Source organism: Lethenteron reissneri, chromosome 10 (genome assembly GCF_015708825.2).
Source record: "Lethenteron reissneri isolate LAM-NWPU_2019-01 chromosome 10, ASM1570882v1, whole genome shotgun sequence".
Taxonomy (NCBI): domain Eukaryota; kingdom Metazoa; phylum Chordata; class Hyperoartia; order Petromyzontiformes; family Petromyzontidae; genus Lethenteron; species Lethenteron reissneri.
In genome coordinates, this window is record NC_083788.1 from 6,150,156 (window position 1) to 6,174,407 (window position 24,252).

The window sequence follows — 24,252 nt, forward strand, 5'->3', positions numbered from 1 at the left end:
TAACGATTTAACAATTCATCGATTAATATAAATTACCAAGCGCAAGAAAAATGCATGGAACAGCGCGGGCAATACCCAAAGTTCGCGATTCGTATATAGAGTAAATGAATAGATCGCGACGTTTCGATCGCAACACAAGCAACCGTCATCAGGCGCGAGCGTCGATGGACCGTGACGTTTCGTCTCTTCGCGTCTCCACGCTGCCATCTTCGTCCTCGTCGAAACCGACTCGGGCTCATGAAATTAACTTCCAAGTTTTGAACGCGCCGATGTAATTCAACGACATTAAACGGCTCTCAATCGGGGCAAGATGTTGTGGCGAGATGTTAACTCCCTCACCTGGTGTGCAAGGAGGTCGTCGTGGGTTCGATCTCGAGCCCTGAAGCCTGCTGCTGTACATTTAGAGTTTGCGTGTCTCTCTCTCTCTCTCCTCGTGGTCGCGTGGATCTTTCTCCGGGCCCTCAGGATTTTCCTTCCCACGTTTAGAATGTTGTTTATGCCATTTATTGTGAAAATTCCGTCACAGTTCCTATGATCACTGTTTCATTGCTTTCATGGCTTTATTTTGGTGATTTCGAAACGTATATTGGTTTAGCCATGTTTGTTGTAGTACAGAGTTAGACTGATGGCCTTAATCTAAGTTGTCTTGTGGTTGTTGTTGGTTGTTTGACTTGTATCCCACTGGGATTTTTGCACACAGCGTTGGTGTACGGTGATTTTTTTCTGCAATGTTTTGCTGTCTTTTCTTGGATTTCTGTTTGCACTTAGTCACATATTCACTTTAAGATGTTTTCTTGTTCATGTTTTTGTTTGTTGCGGTTGCACCCGATTCAAAAGCCGAATGGCTCACAGGGCTATATACCTAATACATGAACTTGAACTAGAATCAACATCCACGCGGAGGGTGGTGGGGGGTGCGTGACGTCAGTAGGCACACTTTGTGACGTCAGCAGGCACACTGCGTGACGCTGCCGCATGCGGGTGACATCACAGATGTGACGTCACCGCTCACTTGCCGTGCAAAATATATCCATTATTGCACCCCCCCCCCCCCCCCCCCAAAATACAAAAGTCTATTTTTATACAGTTTACATTGTGTACAGTCTGGAAGCTACCCACATGCCAAATTTCAAGTTTGTTGCATGTTGGGAAGTATGCTAAACATTTAGAACAGACACACATTCACAAATTTCCCTTTTATATATATGTAGATTTGGCTACTATGGATTTACACTACACGATCAGCCACTTCGTTGAGCTGTCATGTGGCCAGGTCGCTTCTTAAGAACCGCAATATAGCTTAGTGGGCCTTACCAATTTAAAAAAATAGTGGAGTTTATAGTTTAACTAAAACCCTACAACCGCCTATAACTACCTGTTATTATTTTAATTTTACCAGGTGAGGCCCAGGGAGCCACAAATGATAGCTCAACAAAGTGGCTTGCCATCATGTGGAAATTTATAGTAGCCAAATACTCTCAATGCACGTTGAATTAAGTGTGTATTTTTAAAAAATCTGTAATTGTGGAATGCTTTGACGTTGTTTGCCGGCCGAGTCGCCCTTGCGAGAGAGCTTCTTCGCCGATCGATGGGAAATAAACTTCTGATTCTGATGGCATCTCACCCGCACACAGCTACACAATCGCGGCGAACTTGACAATAAAAGGATCGGTGCAAACACAGTTGAAGCCGCGTCAAAATGTTACTTTTCTGTTGTTCTTTTTATTATTATTATTATATATAATGAAACCATTTCGCAAAAACGCTCACACGAATCGGTCATGGGATTTTTTTGTTTGTTTGTTAAGTTTTTCTCGGCCCTGTGTGTGTTTTTAGTCGAGGCCGGTGGCGTAACACGTCAGTTGTATATTTATATATACTTACATATAATATCATACAGACAATAACATACAGCATTATTACTATGATAAAGGTGCAGTACATGGCGGGGTGAGAATATGAATGCGGGAAATAAAACAAACAACCTTAATTTTATCAAAGTTAAACGCAAAAGCAATCCCACATAAAAAAAAAAGTTTGAACAAAATTAAAATGTTTGCGACGCTGTTGCTGCTGCTGCTGCTAACAACAAAACACAACGCATTCGTCAATAACGCTGGCCTGTCACGTAAACCCAGGTGAACTTCCGAGTGATGTTGCCCGTCTTGGTTGCATGCAACCGAGTCACTTGTGGCCTCTGCAATGGGTTGTGCAACTGGTCGCTTGCAGGGAAAAAAGGCGACTTTCAAGCAACGATCTGCTCAGAGATTTGTCCACATTTGAGCAATCAGTTGCGCAAACTTGGTTGCATGCAACCGAATCACCTGTGGTCTCTGCAACCAGTTGCAAGCGGATGCGCAACTGGTTGCTTGCAGGATATGACAGGCTACTTTCCGGCAGCGATCTGCTCGGTGATGTCTCAGTTACGCATTTCACCGCGTGCACATTTGCCAACTTTGATCGGTTGATCCTGACTAAAGCAACTACCCGTTCACATGTGGACAATGCAGCAGCTGGCGATGATTAAGTTGCACGGCTTCTACAGGGATGTAATTGCCTCAACTGATCGCGGAGGTTCTGATCAAGCTTTACACTAAAGCAGAGATCAACCTCTTATCTTTGCCAACTGACGAAAGGGCCATTGGCCGAAACATCGTAAAATATTTCGATTTAAAGCTTTCGTGACTGCAGGGATTCATCTTCTTGGTTCTTTCGGTAAAGTCACGTAGAAGGGAAATAATAAAGGAATAAAAATAAAACATAATTAAATAATATAATAAAAATATTATATTATGTTTATTTTTATTATTTCCCTTCTACGTGACTTTACCGAAAGAACCAAGAAAATCGTAAAATATATTTTATCTAAAGGGTTGAGTTATTGACGAATATATTGAATTGTTTTTGCTGCGTCGAAATTGTAAAATGGGTCACGTGGCAGCACTGCTCCATCGTGACATCGTTGGGGTCATTACGTCACCTGCGACGGGTGGTTGGCGTCACAATCAACGGCGGCAATGACGTCATCACTTTAGAAACAATCTCTTCGCGGCGTCACCGTTTTCGGTTCTTTAGCGTTAAGGCTCGCAACGTCACCATGGTTACAACTGTTAACCTCAATGATAATGTGCGCAACTGTTTATAATAATAACACTGGTCAACAATAAAAAAAAATTCTGGCCTGGACTTTTGCAGCTGTTTTAGACTAATTTCAGGGTGCCGATTCCAAATCTGATCTCAGATTTGCTCTATCACATCTCATTTTTATGCTATCGGCATACCCCATTTTCATTGATTTTACCCGAAATAAACTCTGTCACTTATGATTGCAAGTTGTTGCGAGTCAGTGACTGCTTTAGTGTTAAAATATGGTGCTGTATTTTAGGATAGTGTGTTTATAATATAATTTTAGGTAGATATCCACATTTATTTAATATTTTTCTTCTGCAGTTTTTATTGAAAATGCAATATTTGATATCTCCAAAACCTGATGCCAGATTTGGAATCAGCACCCCAAAATTACCTTAAAACAGTTGGAATACCTTATGCCAGAAAAAGTGTGTTGACCAGTGTAATCCATTTACACGCAACATGATTCGATGCACGCTCGGCGAGCGGTGAGAATCGATTTTAATGTTTGAATCGATGAACTGCAACAATTACCGGGAGCGTAATTCAAGACTTAGTGACGTCATGGACGAGAAACCCCACCGGGCACACGTTGGTCGATGACGTCATAATGGCGCCATTATGCAACCGCCCAACGACGTCGTTGAACAATGCCACGTGTTTCTTTTGACACAGGCGACCGAAATGGGAGCGTAGATCTGCGAACACTAAAAAATATAAATGTAAAAGGTTTGCGCTTCGGTGCATTCAATGAGCCAGAGCGGCCTGCCGTGGCGATACGAGATTGAATTTAGTTCTTATCGAACGGTCTGCCTTAGGATGCCTCAGCATATTGCGTCGAACAACATACGGTGTGCCTCCGATTGGCCGGATCTTGACACGTTGACGAGGCAGCTCCTCTCAAAGCAGCTCCTGTCAGTGACAATGAGCTCGGGGCGAACAAGTCGTGGAATAGAAATGCGCTCTGGAGCGCTCTGCTCATTGAATGCGCCCCCCTAGTGAAACATTATTGTAGGTGGGGCTCGGGGCAGCAAAAAGCCGAGTACTATTACATCATTTGCGAGTCGGTCAGCGCTAGAATTTGATTGGCTAGTTCGGAGTTAGATTCTATGGGAGAGCTAGTACCAATACTAGTCATGGTTAGCTCGTTAGGGTGTGTGTGGCTAGTTGGTTCGCTGTCATGAAAGAGCTAGTACTTGTGGATGATCGGCTAGTTGATTAGGTTCATAATAGGGATATCATCTGATTGGCTAGTTGTTTATGAAGTGTTTGATTGGCTACTGGGCATCTGGCTCGGCGGTCAAGTGAACTGCTCGCAATCAGAAAGTTGAGAGTTCAAACCCTGGTTGCGGGTTGGTCGACTCAGCCCATCATCCCTCCTGGGATCCGTAACTTTTCCACAATAGAGGTTTCTTGGGTTAGATCACGTAAATATGTGTCGTTAAACCCGCCACCACCCGACAAAGCCAATTTGTAAGGTTTGACACGTAAGCATAATATGCCAATTTGTTACGAGTACAGCTCCCTATAACTTTTGATTCGCTAGTTAGTTCGGGCTAAGGGCAGGGTGTTGGCGTTAAGTTGGCTACCCACATTAAACATTCAACGTTGGGTCGACAGTGCTATGTGGTTGGAACCATTGGCCCAAACGTTCCATGTTTACCGGGTAGTTTGATAGTTTTCTCTGCCCCAAAACTGCTCGCTTCTTCCCATCGCAAGCCATCACACCCTCCTTTTAGCGCTCGTCCGCTTTTCGTCGTGGGAGTTGTACAGCGCTGCCATCGACTCGGCGCCTCTGAACACCGGGGCTGCATTTGTGTGCGGAAGCGCGTTTCCCCCTTACGCTGCTCTAAGGCTTCTTGCTTCTCTCCATAGAAAGTTGCACTCCTCTGCTGCAGGCACAGGCGGCAGCATCTCCCTGCCGCACCCCCTGCAGCTTCCCCATCTGTGTTGCCCTTGCAGTGCATAGCAGAGACATTGGCAGCGCGCTGCAAATGCAGCCCAATGTTCAGAGTTTAAAAGAAGACAAACCAAGTGTGGCTCTTCTCTAGCAGATACTTGGTGTCCTAACGAGTCATGATTCGGGGGGTTGAGATTTGATTCAAGAATCGATCATTTTTTCTTCTTCTAATTCATTGAGTTGCGGTGTTAACGATTTAACAATTCATCGATCCATATAAATTACTAAGCGCAAGATACATGCATTGAACAGCGCGGGCAATAACCAAAGTTCGCGATTCGTATATGGAGTAAATAGATCGCGACGTTTCGATCGCAACACAAGCAACCGTCATCAGGCGAAACAAACACAGCAGGATCACTGCTGATGTCAGCAGTTCGAAACGTCGTGATCCATTTCATTTTCTACCCACGTGACTTTACCGAAAGAACCAAAAAGTATGGATTCCCTGCAGTCAAAAAAGCTTCAAATCAAGATCGTATATGTGGTAGTTATGGGTTTGCATGACCCCTGGGTTCACGACACCACACACACTCGCGAAACCACGGGCAAACGGAACTCACTACGGTAAACCAACCACGGCGAACCACGGTAAACTGAACCGGCCATGGTAAACCGCAGTAAATGCATCTTAATTTTACCGTATCGGTGCACAAAGTGGCTTAGTTTAACTGCGTGGATGTTAAGTTTAATTCAGTTTAATTGGGTAGTTGAAATCCGTAGCTAAGAGGCTAAAACACGGGCCTGGTAGCGACACAGCTTTGCCGATGGAGGTGACGCAGGGAAGATTCTTTGGGAAAATAGACCAAGAGGAAGCAAGAGAACGTCGATGTGAGAACATATTCAACAGGGACGTACGGACAAATGAAGAGAGCAACGCAAGATCGAGCAACGTGGTGGAGAGAACTGTGTCTCTCGACCTGCCGACAGACAGACTGCTCAATGGAATTACTTGCTACCCACTCGAGGCTGCGTGCCCTGGGCTGTCCAACGCACCGAGTTTGCGAAGGAAGCTCGGCTAACGACCAATCAGACTCTAGGTTTACCATGGAGCGCGTCAACGTCAACATCGGTGCCGGTGCTGTCATTGCCACATGGACCGCGTCAGACAAGCCCAGGTCACTACCCAGGGCGGGACGCTGTCAATTATATTCATCCTGGTCTCATGAGTTTGAAACATGGCTAAACAAATAAACTTCATCTACAAGATGACAATCGGTTCCGTTGCTTGGGACGTCATCCTCCCAACGATGTAAGAGATACCATTCCTTGGCAGACAAACATTAGCGCATCACACTCCTTAGCAAGCGACACTCGAGGTGCCCGCGCTCTGACCACGATGAGCAGTAGGCAACGATGAGGGGACAACAAACATTCCCTGTCGTGATGCTCTCTTGACCAAACAACACTCAGACAACACTCTGTAACAGGCAACACCCAATAAGTTCCTAACACTGACAAATTAATACTCGCCGCCTACAGCACTTGCCGACAATGCTCCTCACCCAACGGACAGCACTTCAAACGGCAACGCTCATTACGGACCACGCTCGGAAAACAAATCCCCATGATCGCACGACGCTCATCGACGTACAAACCTCCCCCGCCAGACACGGCTCCTGACCGTCCTGACGCTTGTCAAGCGACAACACTCCTCTCTCGCCAGACGACGCTCGCTCGCACTCCTCGACTGCACTGCACGAGGTGGCGACTGCTGGGCGGGTGCCTTTGTGTTGTCCGACAGCGTCTCGGTGGTGGCGTGGACTCGCGATGGAGGAGGTGAGGAGAGAGGTGATGGAGGAGGTGAGGAGGGAGGTGATGGAGGGAAAACGACCAATTCGGCTGCTTCAGGGGTCGGCGACAGTGTGGCTCCAGAGCGGTATGCGGTTCTTCGACAGGCCACTTCGTGACGTTATTTATTAAGGAGCGCCATCTCGAACTTACTCGCATGGCTCATTCTTATTCTTGGTTCTTTCGGTAAAGTCACGTCGAATGGAAATTGTATTATATCCCTTCTACGCGGACTTTACCGAAAGAACCAAGAATATGAATCCCTGTAGTCAAGAAAGCTTTAAATCGAAATTCATGGCTATTCTTGTTATTTTGGTTACCAACTCCTGGCCTGGTTAAGATAATCCTGACCCTGACCTTGATCCGATCTGACCCGACTTGTGAATACCGTAACTGATCTGGCCACAGCTGGTCCCTGTTGGACTTCTCCCAATCTGATTTGACCTCATGCAACTTCACCTGACCTGACCTGACCCCAAGCTCTCAATCGAAATTCATGGCTATTCGTGTTATTTTTGTTGCCAACTCCTGGCCTGGTTAAGATAATCCTGACCTGACCCCGACTTGTGGATACCGTAACTGACCTGGCCACAGCCGGTCCCTTTTGGACTTCTCCCAATCTGATTTGACCTCGTGCAACTTCACCTGACCTCACCTGACCCCATCTGACCTGGTCCCACTCACGCTCCCACATCTCACCTCCCCCCGCCCACTCCCCTGACCTCCTCCTCTGTTCCCCTCTGCTCCCCATTCCACTCCTCCGCTAGCAGCACCTGCGTGTCGGGGGCTCGGGCGCGGGGGGCTCCGAGGGGAGGGCAAGGACCCCTGTCATGAGGTCGCGAGACAGCGGCTCCATAGGCATCTGTGGGGCAACACACGCCCCCCCACGCGGGTTAACACGCCGCCAGCATTGCTAACAAGGTCACCACGGTAATGCCACGACACACTTTATATACAGGTAGGAACAACAGGTTCCACACTGCCCACCAGGGATTATTTGTCTGTCGTGCATATTGGGAGGGGAAGGTGGGGGGTGGGTGGAGAGGGGAGGGTGGGGAAGGGGCTGGGCGGTGAGGGAGGGGCTGGGTGGGGAGGGGAGGGTGGGGAGGAGCTGGGTGGGGGGTGGGAGGGGTGGGGCTCGGTGGGGAGGGGCTGGTCACCCCGTGGTGCCCTGATAAAACTCAACGTTTAACCTACTCACTACACGAGACACTACACTTATACAGGTAGGAACAACAGGTTCCACACTGCCCACCAGGGATTATTTGTCTGTCTGTCGTGCACGAATGCGCTGTCCAACCAAGTTCCTACCTGCCCACTCCGAAGGAACGTGTTTAAGTGATCACTGCTACCACACTAAGGCCATGAACATGACGGTACCATGCCGCCTCCGTTAAACACAGTTACCACTGCTGCCGTGGTAGTAAGTGTCCCGTCCTGCCGTGTTAACACTGCCAGTGTAAACACAGTTGTGTTTCTAAGTCACCGTGCCACTCGGTGTGGCGCCTGACGCTGCTGACACAGTCGCCGCGTGTGTCGCTGTGCCTCACCCTGCGCACGATGTCCTCCACCAGACGCAGGAAGATGTCCTCCACGTTCCGGTTTTCGCGCGCGCTCGCCTCGCAGAACCGCATGCCGCTAAACCGCTGTGCAAACTGAGCGCAGCGTGGGAAACGATACGCACCGACCAGGGTAAACGATACACACCAACCACGGTAAACCAGGGTAAACGATACACACCAACCACGGTAAACCAGAGTAAACGATACACACCAACCATGGTAAACCAGGGTAAACGATACACACCAACCACGGTAAACCAGAGTAAACGATACACACCAACCACGGTAAACCAGAGTAAACGATACACACCAACCACGGTAAACCAGGGTAAACGATACACACCAACCAGGGTAAACCAGGGTAAACGATACACACCGACCACGGTAAACCAGGGTAAACGATACACACCGACCACGGTAAACCAGGGTAAACGATACACACCAACCACGGTAAACCAGGGTAAACGATACACACCAACCAGGGTAAACCAGGGTAAACGATACACACCGACCACGGTAAACCAGGGTAAACGATACACACCGACCACGGTAAACCAGGGTAAACGATACACACCGACCATGGTAAACCAGAGTAAACGATACACACCGACCAGGGTAAACCACGGTAAACGATACACACCGACCACGGTAAACCAGAGTAAACGATACACACCGACCACGGTAAACCAGAGTAAACGATACACACCAACCACGGTAAACCAGGGTAAACGATACAAACCAAGCATGGTAAACCAGAGTAAACGATACACACCAACCACGGTAAACCAGGGTAAACGATACACACCAACCACGGTAAACGATACACACCAACCACGGTAAACGATACACACCAACCACGGTAAACGATACACACCAACCACGGTAAACCAGGGTAAACGATACACACCAACCACGGTAAACGATACACACCAACCACGGTAAACCAGAGTAAACGATACACACCAACCACGGTAAACCAGGGTAAACAATACACACCAACCACGGTAAACCAGGGTAAACGATACACACCAACCACAGTAAACCAGAGTAAACGATACACACCAACCACGGTAAACCAGGGTAAATGATACACAACCACAGTAAACCACAATTGCAACATGACACACATGATCACGGTGATATACGGTGGTGGTGGTGTTGGTGGTGTAGGGTGGTGGTGCACGGATTGGCGTTGACAGCGTGGAAGGCAGCAGAGGGCAGTGCTGTACTTCTGTGCTTCCACGTCCATAGCACGTGACGATGCCTGACGGGACACGATGATGATGTGTTTATGGTGGTACGTGATGATGATGTATGGTGGTCCATGGTGGTACGTGATGACGTTTGATGGTATGTGGTGATGATGATGTATGGTGGTACATGATGATGTTTGATGGTATGTGGTGATGATGATGTATGGTGGTACATGGTGATACATGATGATGTTTGATGGTATGTGGTGGTGATGATGATGTATGGTGGTCCATGGTGGTACATGATGATGTTTGATGGTATGTGGTGATGATGATGTATGGTGGTACATGGTGATACATGATGATGTTTGATGGTATGTGGTGGTGATGATGATGTATGGTGGTCCATGGTGGTACATGATGATGTTTGATGGTATGTGGTGATGATGATGTATGGTGGTACATGGTGATACATGATGATGTTTGATGGTATGTGGTGGTGATGATGATGTATGGTGGTCCATGGTGGTACATGATGATGTTTGATGGTATGTGGTGATGATGATGTATGGTGGTCCATGGTGGTACATGATGATGTATGATGGTATGTGGTGATGATGATGTATGGTGGTCCATGGTGATACATGATGATGTTTGATGGTATGTGGTGGTGATGATGATGTATGGTGGTCCATGGTGGTACATGATGATGTTTGATGGTATGTGGTGATGATGATGTATGGGAGTATGCGATGATGAGGTACGTGATGATGTATAATGGCACGTCATGTCGTACGGTGATACATAATGACGATACTGTTTCGTGGTACGTGATGTATGGTGGTACGTGATGTAAGCTGGTACATGATAATGTATGACGGCACGTGATGGTGTACGGGGATGCGTGATGATGAAGTATGTGATGACGTATGGCGGGGTATGTGATGTCATATAGGAATATGTGGTGAAGTATGGTGCTTGGTATGCGGCCTGGGCCGTGTGACTTCACCTTAAGCCCCTCCTCCCGCGTGACCTCCCTCTCCGCTTCCCGGTCGAGTTTGTTCCCAACCAGCAGCAAATCCACGTCCTCGGAGGCGTACTGAGCACACGGCACACACGCCGCACTCACCACCGCACTCACTCATACCATATACACACCGTACACCGCACCACACCACTCAAACCACTCATACCATATACAGCGCACACACATCACACTCGTACCACACCGTACTCACTACACTCATACCCTATACACACCGTACACTGCACCACACCACTCAAACCACTCATACCATATACAGCGCACACACATCACACTCGTACCACACCGTACTCACTACACTCATACCCTATACACACCGTACACCGCACCACACCACTCAAACCACTCATCCCATATACAGCGCACACACATTACACTCGTACCACATCGTACTCATGACACTCATACCCTATACACACCGTACACTGCACCACACCACTCAAACCACACATACCATATACAGCGCACACACATCACACTCGTACCACACCGTACTCACGACACTCATACCATATACACACCGTACACTGCACCACACCACTCAAACCACTCATACCATATACAGCGCACACACATCACACTCATACCACACCGTACTCACTACACTCATACCCTATACACACCGTACACTGCACCACACCACTCAAACCACTCATACCATATACAGCGCACACACATCACACTCGTACCACATCGTACTCACGACACTCATACCCTATACACACCGTACACCGCACCACACCACTCAAACCACACATACCATATACAGCGCACACACATCACACTCGTACCACACCGTACTCACGACACTCATACCCTATACACACCGTACACCGCACCACACCACTCAAACCACTCATACCATATACAGCGCACACACACATCACACTCGTACCACACCTACCAAGCACCCCACACATAAACTATGCAGACATACATATACCATACACACACCCACACAGATATAACACATATACTATGCAGACATCCATATACCACACACACACACAGATATAACACATATACGATAACACACACATATACAGGGTGACCCAAAAAAAACGGGCCCCGTGCACACGGGGCCTATTAGTGTTGGGGCCCGTTTTTTTTGGGTCACCCTGTATTATACACATAAACCGCACTCAAAGACAAATATCCGTATTATAACCTGAACAGACTGTTGGGGCAAGGGCTGTTAGCGAGCACCTATGAAGGTCCGGCATGACACACGAGGGGGTGGGTGGCCAAAACCACACGCCTTTTTCTCCCTAGTGGCGATGTCCACATATTGCACCAGATACTCATTTGAGGCTGAGTCGACCTAGGGGTGGTCCAGAACCGATTCAGATAATCGTCACTGGTGTTGGCCGTGAGCGGGAATCCAACTCGCGTCACCGGTTCATAACGCAGCACGCAAACTATTGCTGCCCATTCATACCACAAATACACACACACAACGTATAAACACCACACACACACTCTACGCACCACATACACCATCATACACAGTCCACAAAACAAAGTACGCACCCTGCGCATACCATATAGAGTACACCACATGTACTGTACACACACACACACAGTGCACCACATATGCTACACACTCACCATCTGTGTCTTTCATGTCCACCTCATCCACCCACAAAATTACCCACTCAACTCTCTCAACCACCCATTTCTTCAACCCCAAACCAACCATCTTCATGTCATCTCTCTCTTCCACTTCATCTCAGCCTCATCATACGCCCAACACCCGGCCTCAACCACAACCTCCTATATCCCGTCCACTAAGCCATCCATATCCCATCTCACAAGCAACCTCATCATCAACCGGGCCCGCCACGCCCCCCCGCCCTCCCACCTTGTCCACCATGCTCATCCACTTGTGCAGGTCGAGGAAGGAGTCTCTGCGCGTGAGGTCGTATACGAGCAGGATTCCGCGCGCCCCCCGGTAGTAGGCCGACGTGATGCTGTTGAAGCGCTCCTGCCCAGCCGTGTCCCTGACCAGGGGCACAAACTCGGCAGGGTCAACTTCGGGAGGCTACCGACGTTGGGTTATCATCCTACAGCCGGGCAACCGATTCTGTGCTGGGGGCGTCGGCACCGTCGACTAGCCTAGGCAACTGACGAACGGACATCAACACTTAAGCCTTCGTCTTGATGCTAACAACAGTGGCCTGCCTACAGCTAGATTTTGATCCACCCTGGCCTGCCCATGATGATAATGACAATAATAATTATTTAAACTTGTAACGCTCCGATAATGCACGGTGTCTGCTTGCTCTCGATACGACGAGGAGGAACCAAAAACAAGCACAGAAGGCAACTCCAACGCGGTCAGCCAGGGAAAGAATTCCCCTCCTCAAGCTCTGCAATCCTCTATGTATAAAGTCTTATTGGACAATAAATGAGCGTTTACATGTTGGAGGAAACCGAAGCACCTGGAGAAAGCCCACACGTGCGAGGGGGCAACGCTCTATCCCCGTATATATGGAACAGTTTGACTCCACATTTACTGAACCACCTTCTGCTGGCGAGCCAGGGTATGACGTTTCTGCGATCCGCCAACCCTTGCTGCTTCCACAGTGATGCTGGATTACGGGCCACATGCACCATCACCACTCGGCAAACTTAAGGATGATCAATCCTGAGTTTAATCAAGCTGGGTTACGTGAGGAGCTCACATATCCTTGAAAGATCGCGACACATTTCCATAAGCAATGGAAGTGTTCACTGGGCCATGTATCCCGCATGTCCAGGCAGCTGCTGTTTGGCTGGATAGTGGAGGCTAAACGGGCTTGGCATGGCCTACAGAAAAGAGCGATTAGCTGATGTGTTACAGGAGAACCTGAGCTAAGCAGACTCCCTGATGACAAGTAACAGCGGTGTCAAGATCGACATCTGTGGAGGAGGCCCGTGAAGGACGCTACTGGGCAGTTGGAGGCTGTTGGCATCCAGCAACAACCGAGAGCAGAGGAGCGATGCCCACAACAACAACGAGCGGAGCAACAGGTGTATAAAATAAAGCAAAGTTTGCACAGTGGGGAGCACAGAATTTGCATCTGCCAGTCATCTCAGTCAGTCAACCCACGGCATCTGGGTCTGTCCCGTGACCTCCTGCCAGCCACCCTGGCACACTTCACGTGGTTTCAATATGCATCTATCCTGGCACAAGCACTGCTGTGACATCACGGCCACTTAGTGGTGAACGGCGGCTGTTGCGAAACGCGTACAGTGTACGCGTGCGTTCGAGAGGAGCGGTGGCGCATTGGTTAGCGCACTGCATTACTCACCCGGCCAACATCGGTGACAAATATCTGAACCAATCCTGGGCCTCCTCAAGGTCACCTCAGCAGCCTTATAAAACGAGCACCTGGTGTGGTGTGTAAACATCAGCTCCAGAAAGCCAAGGGGTGTAGCGTTGGCCACCAAAGCCCTCGTGGACTGAACCGGCTGTTATAGGTGCAGCGTGATCAGGAGTTAGCCCAACGGCCTACAGACGCTATACAGGAGAGACTTTGTCTTCGTGTGCGTGTTCGAGGCTCACCAGATCTGCAATCGGATTTTCTTTCCGCCAAGCTCGATGGTCTTGATTTTAAAATCAACGCCTGAGAGAGAGAGGGAGAGAGAGACACACAGATACGCCGATGCTGGCATCACCACCCACCACAGACCACAGAGTCCTGTCGCAGGGTGGATACCCACACACGCAGATTTGTTGCGTCTAGTTTGTTGTCCTTTCCTCGCAACTCTCCGATGATCACAGTTGGCTACGTACGGTGCGAACGAAGTTCAACATACATACACACGGCTACAGACCGCGAGGGCACAGGTCTGTGTGTTAGGGCAAGTACGTATGTGTACAAGTGGTGGGGAGCGGTGGCGCAGAGCTTAGAGCGTTTTGCCACGAACCCGGTGACACGAGTGCGCTCACGAAACAATACCAGTGAACCGGTGTTGGGCCTCCACTAGGTCCACTCTGCCGCAAACGAGTACACCTAGTGCGGAGTGTCAACATTAGCACTGGGGAGACAAAGGCGGCCGGTCGTGGTGCTGCTGGCCACCCACCCCCTTCGTGTGACGCGCCGGCCTTCATAGGCGCTTGCTAACAGCACTTGCCCCAACAGTCTACTGAGGCTACATGGGGGACCTTTGTCTTTACACAGCAGTTCATGTGCATAAACATGTGTATCTAGAGCCTAGCATCTGTGTGTATACAGGCGTGCGTGCGAGTAGAACCGTGCACGTGTACACATTCGGGCACGTCCATGTATACATACAGGCGTGTGTAACAGAGGTCGCAACCGGGTACCCGATACCCGTACCTTACCCGATACCCGGCTACCCGTACCCGGCCGGGTACGGGTACGGGTAGCCGTTTGCGACCCTGGTGCGGCCGGGTACGGGTACGGATAGGCCGTGAGTCACTGGTGAGTAACTGTTTGTCACTCATTCGGGTAGGGTACGGGTACAGGTAGGGAACGGGTACCCGTACCCAGCCGACCCTGGTGCGGCCGGGTACGGGTAAGGAATCAAAACCCGTTTGCGACCCTGGTGCGGCCGGGTACGGGTAGGCCGTGAGTCACTGGTGAGTAACTGTTTGTCACTCATTCGGGTAGGGTACGGGTACGGGTAGGGAACGGGTACCTGTACCCGGCTGGGTACGGGTACCCATTTGCGACCCTGGTGCGGCCGGGTACGGGTAAGGAATCAAAACCCGTTTGCGACCTCTGGTGTGTAATGGTTAGCGCACTGCTCCATGAACCTAGCGATCCGAGTTGTATTCCTGCTCACGGTGAACCGGTCCTGGGCCTCCCCTAGGTCGGCGTGTACCGGGTGTGATTGGTAAACATCGCCACGAGGGAGACAAAGGCGGGCAGGCATGTGCTGGCCAACCAACCCCTCGTGTACAGTTACATTACCGGCCTTCATAGGCGCTAACTTGCCCTATCGGAATGCTAACGGCTACAAGGGGAGGGTCGTTGTGTATAGCATGTGTATTGAGGCACGCGTGTGTGTGTGTGATTGTGTAGAGGCGTGTGTTAGTATCACGTAACAGCCACAGCTTGCAGGAGAGTGCCATGTTACTCACAGGCGCGTGTTATTGGCCATGGCATGCACACACCAACAAACATTAGCTCACACATTCTGTTGGATTTTGATTGATAGCTTTCGTGACTGCAGGGATTCATATTCTTGGTTCTTTCGGTCGGTAAAGTCACGTAGAAGGAAAATAATAAAATAATATAAATATAAAACAATACAAATTCTCACGACGTTTCGACTGCAACACAAGCAATCATCGTCAGGTGTGAAATCCACACATTTTCTTGCTGACACACGAGGTGGGCGTGGCTAGAACCACAGGTGGCCGCCTTTGTCTCCCCAGTGCTGATGTTTCACACCCACCCTGTCCTGCTTTCCCTCCTCCGTATGGTGCGTCTGTGTCTGTGCCCCCCGTCTCTTAGAGCCGTCGTGTTATTGTGTCAACCCACTGCTGGATGAGGGCCTGCCCATGCTGTCTCGGGGCGTGGAAGTTATTTGATAAATTATTTTATTTCATAAATAATTTTTTTTATTTTCTACCTACGTGACTGTACCGAAAGAACCAAAGAGTATGGATTCCTGCAATCACGAAAGCTTCAAATCAACATTTGACCATAATTCACGTGCTACCCACCATGGTGGCGAGACATTAACTACCTCGCCTGGTATAAAGGTCTTAGGTTCAAACCCGATCCTAACGCCTGTATACAGTATTTGGAGTTTGCGTGTTCTCTCTCTCTGCTCGAGGTCACGTGCATTTCTCTCGGGGCCCTCCGGTTTTTCCGTCCGCATTCATAAGCACGCGTTTAGAGCATTTGGCTGCCATACATTTCCACATTAGCCACTTCGTTGAGCTATCATTTCTAGCCAGGTCGCTTCAGAAAAAATGCAGTAAAACTCGGCGGTGGGCCTTACCGGCTAAAATAAAAAATACTGTCGTTTATAGTTTTATAGTTTAACGAAAACCCTGCAGCCACCTATAACAACCTGTTATCTTTAAACTATTTTTATTTCACCAGGTAAGGCCCACTGAGCTACAGTATATAGCTTTTTTCAGAAGTGACCTGGCCACAAATGATAGCTCAACGAAAGTGTCTTGCCGTCACGTGTACATTTATAGTAGCCAAATACTTTAAACGCACGCTTCTGCTGTGCACGTGTGGGCACCAATCCGAGCACTATCCAGGCTCAAGGTTGCTTAGCTTCTGACAAGTTCGCGCGCATTCCGGGGTGATTTGGCCATGGGAGAGCAGATTTTTTTCCGAGAGGCTCAACTGGGACACATGGGTCAGTGGGTAGCACCGCCTACTTTTACATAGCCGCGCCCACTCGACCGCTAGCACCGCACACAGTGAGCGGATTCGCTGCTTCTGAAGCTGGCCCCACCCCTTGTCCAGGTAGCTCCGCCCCCTGTCCGTGTAGCCCCGCCCCTACCCCAGGTAGCCCCGCCTCCCTTTTGGCCGAGGCCAAAACATTTGAAACCCGTGGCCAAATTTCGGATTTACGCAAAAACTGTTGGACCTTCTGCAATCACTGGAATGTCGCGGTGGCTGAATTAAAGTCCCAAACCTGGAACTTTGGTTGATTCCTTCCCTCCGCTAATCTCTTATATTCTCTTTTATGAATGAATGTAGTTGTGCAAGTTTGATTTCTGTACTTTAAAAAATATTATTTATCATTAGCGACTTGCTTACTTTTTCTCTATCTTGCTCTTCTACCGGTTTTGGTTGTTGCTTTGCTTGTTGATATAACTTTCTGGACGTGTTTTGAGGGGGGGGGGGGAGTGTGAAGATCTTCATAGCTTCTAGATTTGAAGCATTCGTGACTGCAAAGATTCATACTCTTAGGTTCTTTCGGTAAAGTCACGTAGGTAAAAATAATAATGAAATAATAATAAATGAAAATAACTACAATTACTGGAGCAGTTTTTTTACTGGAACAGTTACACCTGATGACGGAGGCTTGTGTTGCTTCTGAAACGTCGTGATTTAATTTAGTTATTTTCATTTATTATTATTTTATTTCATTATTATTTTTTACCTACGTGACTTTACCGAAAGAACCTACGAGTAAGCTTCATAGCTCATCGGATTCCTCCTCGTCCATTCTAAATAAAGATTTCCCTCTTCTTCACGAGATATTCCATCTCCCTCTTGGAGGTCCCCCTCCTCTACCCCGTCTCTCTCCCCGTGCACCGAGAGGCAAGTCTTCTCGTCTATATTTAACCCTATTCCCCGAATAGCGGCGCTTGGGATGAGGGAGGAGGATGGGGGGGGGGGTGGTGGTGAGGCAATCTACGTGCATCCTCTAGGTAGACTCGGCCTTAAACGTGCACAACACGTGCGTGCGACGGTGCGGATCGTTCATTCACACCCCAGCGGTATCGAACGGCGTTAAGGCGAAGGCGGCCAGCGAGATTCATGGTTAAAAAATAGCCTGCTTCATATTATTGGCCTGGAAAGCCAATTTAGCCTGGTGGACCATAAATATTATTGCTCTTATGTGGAAACAAAGAAGAGTACAGAGTTCTGCTTATCTTTAACCAATAACAAAGGTTACCCCTGCCCCCATGTATACGAACATAATACAAGTGTACATAGACAAAGATCCCCTGTATAGCCTACATAGACTGTTGGGGAAAGTGCTGTTAGTCAACACCAATCAAACCCGGCAAAGCGCACGAGTTGGTGGTGTGATGTGGCCTGAAACCACTCCCGGCCGCCTTTGTCTCTTCAGTTATGATGCTTTTACACGCACAGTACAGGGAACGTATTTGAGGCTGAGTCGACCGAGGGGTGGCCCTAAACAGGTTTTGTATTTTGTTTAGATAATTTGGCTGCTATACATTTCCACACGATAAGCCACTTCTTTAAGCTATACTTTGTGGCAAGGTCGCTTCTGAAGAAAGCTCATAGCTCAGTGGGCTTTACCTGGTAAAATAAAACAATTGTCATTTTCTTACCTTTCCTACACTTTGCATTCCTATCGTGTTTTCAAACTGTTTGTTGTTGTAACTTTCTGACCCGCCCCTACTGGACATCCGTGAATAGAGCTTGATAGCTCATCAGATTCTTCCAGGAAAAATAAAGATCCTGATTTTGATATCCATTGGTAGTGAGCGACAGTAATATATAACACGTAGAAAGTAAGTTATTTCTTTTCACTTCTGCTCAAGGTTTACGGTCCTGTGTTGACCTATGTCTTGTTAATGTGTCTTGTAGTTAACACTACGGCTCCGTGTGCTCCCAGTCTTGTGTTGTCTTTGTATTATTGGTTATTGTGGCCCCAATGTGAGTGTTTGTGTTGTTGGTTGCGTGGTTCTGTTAGTCTGTATTTGTGTTGTTGATTGTGGTTCTGTTAGTCTGTGTTTGTGTTGTTGGTTGCGTGGTTCTGTTAGTCTGTGTTTGTGTTGTTGGTTCTGTGGTCCTAATGTTAGTCTGTGTTTGTGTTGTTGGTTGCGTGGTTCTGTTAGTCTGTGTATGTGTTGTTGGTTGCGTGGTCCTAATGTTAGTCTGTGTTTGTGTTGTAGGTTGCGTGGTTCTGTTAGTCTGTGTTTGTGTTGTTGGTTGCGTGGTCCTAATGTTAGTCTGTGTTTGTGTTGTAGGTTGCGTGGTTCTGTTAGTCTGTGTTTGTGTTGTTGGTTCTGTGGTCCTAATGTTAGTCTTTGTTTGTGTTGTAGGTTGCGTGGTTCTGTTAGTCTGTGTTTGTGTTGTTGGTTCTGTGGTCCTAATGTTAGTCTTTGTTTGTGTTGTAGGTTGCGTGGTTCTGTTAGTCTGTGTTGTTGGTTGTGGTTCTAATGTTAGTCTTTGTTTGTGTTGTAGGTTGCGTGGTTCTGTTAGTCTGTGTTTGTGTTGTTGGTTCTGTGGTCCTAATGTTAGTCTTTGTTTGTGTTGTAGGTTGCGTGGTTCTGTTAGTCTGTGTTTGTGTTGTTGGTTGCGTGGTCCTAATGTTAGTCTGTGTTTGTGTTGTAGGTTGCGTGGTTCTGTTAGTCTGTGTTTGTGTTGTTGGTTCTGTGGTCCTAATGTTAGTCTTTGTTTGTGTTGTAGGTTGCGTGGTTCTGTTAGTCTGTGTTTGTGTTGTTGGTTCTGTGGTCCTAATGTTAGTCTTTGTTTGTGTTGTAGGTTGCGTGGTTCTGTTAGTCTGTGTTGTTGGTTGTGGTTCTAATGTTAGTCTTTGTTTGTGTTGTAGGTTGCGTGGTTCTGTTAGTCTGTGTTTGTGTTGTTGGTTCTGTGGTCCTAATGTTAGTCTGTGTTTGTGTTGTAGGTTGCGTGGTTCTGTTAGTCTGTGTTTGTGTTGTTGGTTGCGTGGTCCTAATGTTAGTGTTGTGTTTGTGTTGTTGGTTCTGTGGTCCTAATGTTAGTCTGTGTTTGTGTTGTTGGTTGCGTGGTTCTGTTAGTCTGTGTTTGTGTTGTTGGTTGCGCGGTTCTGTTAGTCTGTTTGTGTTGTTGGTTGTGGTCCTAATTTTAGTCTGTGTTTGTGTTGTTGGTTGCGTGGTTCTGTTAGTCTGTGTTTGTATTGTTGGTTGCGTGGTCCTAATGTTAGTGTTGTGTTTGTGTTGTTGGTTCTGTGGTCCTAATGTTAGTCTGTGTTTGTGTTGTTGGTTGCGTGGTTCTGTTAGTCTGTGTTTGTGTTGTTGGTTGTGTGGCCCTAATATTAGTCTGTGTTTGTGTTGTAGGTTGCGTGGTTCTGTTAGTCTGTGTTTGTGTTGTTGGTTGCGCGGTTCTGTTAGTCTGTGTTTGTGTTGTTGGTTGCGTGGTTCTGTTAGTCTGTGTTTGTGTTGTAGGTTGCGTGGTTCTGTTAGTCTGTGTTTGTGTTGTTGGTTGTGGTCCTAATGTTAGTCTGTGTTTGTGTTGTAGGTTGCGTGGTTCTGTTAGTCTGTGTTTGTGTTGTTGGTTGCGTGGTTCTGTTAGTCTGTGTTTGTGTTGGTGGTTCTGTTAGTCTGTGTTTGTGTTGTTGGTTGCGTGGTCCTAATGTTAGTCTTGTGTTTGTGTTGTTGGTTGTGTGGTTCTAATGTTAGTGTTGTTGGTTGTGTTGTTGGTTGTGGTTCTGTTAGTATTGTGTTTGCGTTGTTAGTTGTGCGTGTTGTGGCTGTTGTTGACTCGTGTGATTCCATGGTATATTTAGAGTCTGGACACAGTGTGTGTTATCAGAGCGTGAATAGATGCGATAGTTCATGTGTTGGTGCTAACTGGAGGTTACGGTACAGACCCATGTGTTATAAGTTAACTGTTGTGCCAGGCTAGGTGCACTTTGCGGCTATCGCGTGAAGTGTGGAAGGTCAAGGGGACAGACCCAGGTGCAATGGATCAGCCGATTCAAGATGACTGACGGATGTGCGACCGGTGATTCTCACTCTTCCAACTCAAAGTGCACCGTGCCTGGCACAAGCGCTGTCCTGGGTGTGTTCGTGACGAATGGGCGCTGTTGTTGACGATATGAGTGCGGTGTGAGTAGATGGAGTGGTGGCGCAGTGGTTATCGATAACATCAGTGGCGAGTGTCGTCTGAACCGGTCCTAGACCTCCTCTAGGTCGGTGCGGCCTCAAATAGGTACCCAATGCAGTGTCATCATTAGAAAGGGAAAGACAAAGAAGGCCGGGCCGTGGTTGTGCGACGAACCGGCCTTTATAGGTGTTCGCCAACAGCACTTGCCCAACAGTATATGCAAAGGCTATACGGGGGAGCTTTGTCTTTGTCCGCAAACCTCATGCCAACCTGTCCCCGTGTCTAATTGTGCCCCAATGACCCTCCTCTGTCTTGTTTCCGTGTTCCCCACGTCCCTCCTGTCCACTCCGCGTCTCCCTGTGCCCGAGTGGCACCACCCCGCGTTTCCTCCACACGCCCATGTCATCAAGGCTCCTTCCTCTCATCCCTGCATCCCCTTGTCCCCCTGTCACCGTGTCCCCCTGTCTCTTCCCTCTGTCCCCGTCTGTCCCGCTATGTGTCCCTGTATCTGTCTAATACCTGTCTCATCGTGTCCTAAACTCAACGTCTTCATGTGCACACCCCTCCTGATGTCTCTCCCACGCGTCAATTCCTCTCCGTATCCTCATGTCCATCCTGGTCCCCGTGTGTGTGCCCCCCGTCTCTCTCCTCGTCTCTCCGTCGCTTATGATGCCCCCTCCATGTGCACCGCTGTCTCCTCTGTCACCCCCACTGTCTCCCCATGCCCTCAATGCCCCCGTGTCTCCCCATGCCCTCTGCCCCCCGTGTCTCCCCATGCCCTCAATGCCCCCGTGTCTCCCCATGTCTCCTCTGCCCCCCCACCGTCTCCCCAGTATCTCCTTGTGTCCCTAAACTCCCTAAACTCCATGTCCTCATTCATGCCCACGTGTCTCTCCTGGCGTCTCCCCATGTCCCCCCCCTCCCATAAATCCACGTCTCCTCCGTCTCCCATGCACCTCGCCCACCCACTGTGTGTCTCCCCCTCTCCCCTCATGACCCACGCACACCACCCAGCCCCCGGCACCTCGCCCACCCAGTGTGCGTCTCCCCACCCAGCCCCCGGCACCACGCACACCACTCAGCCCCCGGCACCTCGCCCACCCACTGTGTGTCTCCCCCTCTCTGCCCCCCTCATCATCACCCACGCACACCACCCAGCCCCCGGCACCTCGCCCACCCACTGTGTCTCCCCCTCATAGCCCCCCTCATTACCCACGCACACCACCCAGCCCAGCACCTCGCCCACCCACTGTGTGTCTCCCTCTCTCTGCCCCCCTCATCATCACCCACGCACACCACCCAGCCCCCGGCACCTCGCCCACCCACTGTGTCTCCCCCTCATAGCCCCCCTCTATACCCACGCACACCACCCAGCCCCCGGCACCTCGCCCACCCACTGTGTGTCTCCCCCTCATCACCCACGCACACCACCCAGCCCCCGGCACCTCGCCCACCCACTGTGTGTCTCCCCCTCATAGCCCCTCTCATCACCCACGCACACCACCCAGCCCGCGGCACCTCGCCCACCCACTGTGCGTCTCCCCCTCATAGCCCCCCTCATCACTACCCACGCACACCACCCAGCCCCCCTCATCACCCACGCACCCACTGTGGACTTGCACGCGTCGCTGTAGGCGTCGTCCGTGAACCTCTCCATGAGGCTCGTCTTGCCCACGCCGCGGTTCCCGATGAGGATCAGCTGGAACTTGAGGTCCGCGGGCCGCGGGGGAACTCGTCCCGAGGGGGTCCTCCGGCCCCGCGGGGTCCCTGCGGGGGTCAGTGTCCCCCCTCCTCCTCCTCCCCCCACGACGAGGCTACCCGACCCGGGGCTCCGAGCGGTCAAAGCCCCCGGGGTCCGTGACCCCATCGGGGTGATCCCCGAGGCGGGAGGGATCCGAGTGTTGACGCTGCCAGGACCCTGGGACCCCAGCGGGATGGGGGTCCCCGAACCGCGAAACCGCTTCTCCGCGGCGCCGGCCCCGCCGCCCAACTCCATGTTGCTGTGGCCGGGTCCTTGTCGCGCCTCGCTTGTCTCGCTCGGAGGCGAGGCGTTGAGGCCCCCGAGTCGTCGGGGGGTTTCGGGGGTTTCGTTGCGAGGGGGTCCCCGGGGCTTCTCAACTCGTGGGCGCACGACCCCCCGAAAAACTTTGAGGGGCGTGCAGTGCGCATGCGTCAACAACAGCTGTGCGTCACCCTCAGCCCCGCCCCTCAGACTCACGTCTCCCCCCCGCAGCCCCTCCCCTCCCCTCATCACAGTAGCCCCTCCCTCTCACCACGTGACCCGTCCCCCACCACAGTAGCCCCTCCTCCATCACAGTAGCCCCTCCCCCCACCACAGTAGCCCCTCCCCCCCACCACAGTAGCCCCTCCCCCCCACCACGTGACCTCCCCCTACCACAGTAGCCCCTCCCCCCACCACAGTAGCCCCTCCCCCCCACCACAGTAGCCCCTCCCCCCCACCACGTGACCTCCCCCCACCACAGTAGCCCCTCCCCCCACCACAGTAGCCCCTCCCCCCACCACAGTAGCCCCTCCCCCCACCACAGTAGCCCCTCCCCCCCACCACGTGACCTCCCCCCACCACAGTAGCCCCTCCCCCCATCACAGTAGCCCCTCCCCCTCACCACGTGACCCCTCCCCCATCACAGTAGCCCCTCCCCCTCACCACGTGACCCCTCCCCCCATCACAGTAGCCCCTCCCCCCCACCACGTGACCCCTCCCCCCCACCACAGTAGCCCCTCCCCCATCACAGTAGCCCCTCCCCCCACCACAGTAGCCCCTCCCCCCACCACAGTAGCCCCTCCCCCCCACCACGTGACCTCCCCCCACCACAGTAGCCCCTCCCCCCATCACAGTAGCCCCTCCCCCCACCACAGTAGCCCCTCCCCCCCACCACAGTAGCCCCTCCCCCCCACCACGTGACCTCCCCCCACCACAGTAGCCCCTCCCCCCATCACAGTAGCCCCTCCCCCTCACCACGTGACCCCTCCCCCCATCACAGTAGCCCCTCCCCCCCACCACGTGACCCCTCCCCCCCACCACAGTAGCCCCTCCCCCCATCACAGTAGCCCCTCCCCCCCA

At 50.4% G+C, this 24,252-nt stretch overlaps 1 protein-coding gene across 1 annotated transcript; it reads right to left on the bottom strand.

Annotated features, from left to right (window-relative positions):
* Positions 1 to 1,702: 1,702 nt before the first annotated feature.
* RAB12 (RAB12, member RAS oncogene family) lies at positions 1,703 to 23,342 on the bottom strand. Its single transcript, XM_061549337.1, has 6 exons — positions 22,776 to 23,342; positions 14,228 to 14,288; positions 12,542 to 12,680; positions 10,645 to 10,734; positions 8,431 to 8,535; positions 1,703 to 7,742 (listed from the first exon to the last, which is right to left on the bottom strand). Exons 1-6 carry the CDS (start codon positions 23,164 to 23,166, stop codon positions 7,644 to 7,646), a joined length of 885 nt encoding a protein of 294 aa, XP_061405321.1. The 5' UTR covers positions 23,167 to 23,342; the 3' UTR covers positions 1,703 to 7,643.
* Positions 23,343 to 24,252: the final 910 nt, after the last annotated feature.

Coding starts and splice junctions, on each gene's coding strand:
- RAB12 (XM_061549337.1), bottom strand. CDS start 23,166: ATGGAGTTGGGCGGCGGGGCCGGCGCCGCGGAGAAGCGGTTTCGCGGT. Junction 8,536..10,644: donor CGCGGGAGGAGGGGCTTAAG/GTGAAGTCACAC, acceptor CGCTGCGCTCAG/TTTGCACAGCGGTTTAGCGG. Junction 7,743..8,430: donor TGGAGGACATCGTGCGCAGG/GTGAGGCACAGC, acceptor GTTGCCCCACAG/ATGCCTATGGAGCCGCTGTC.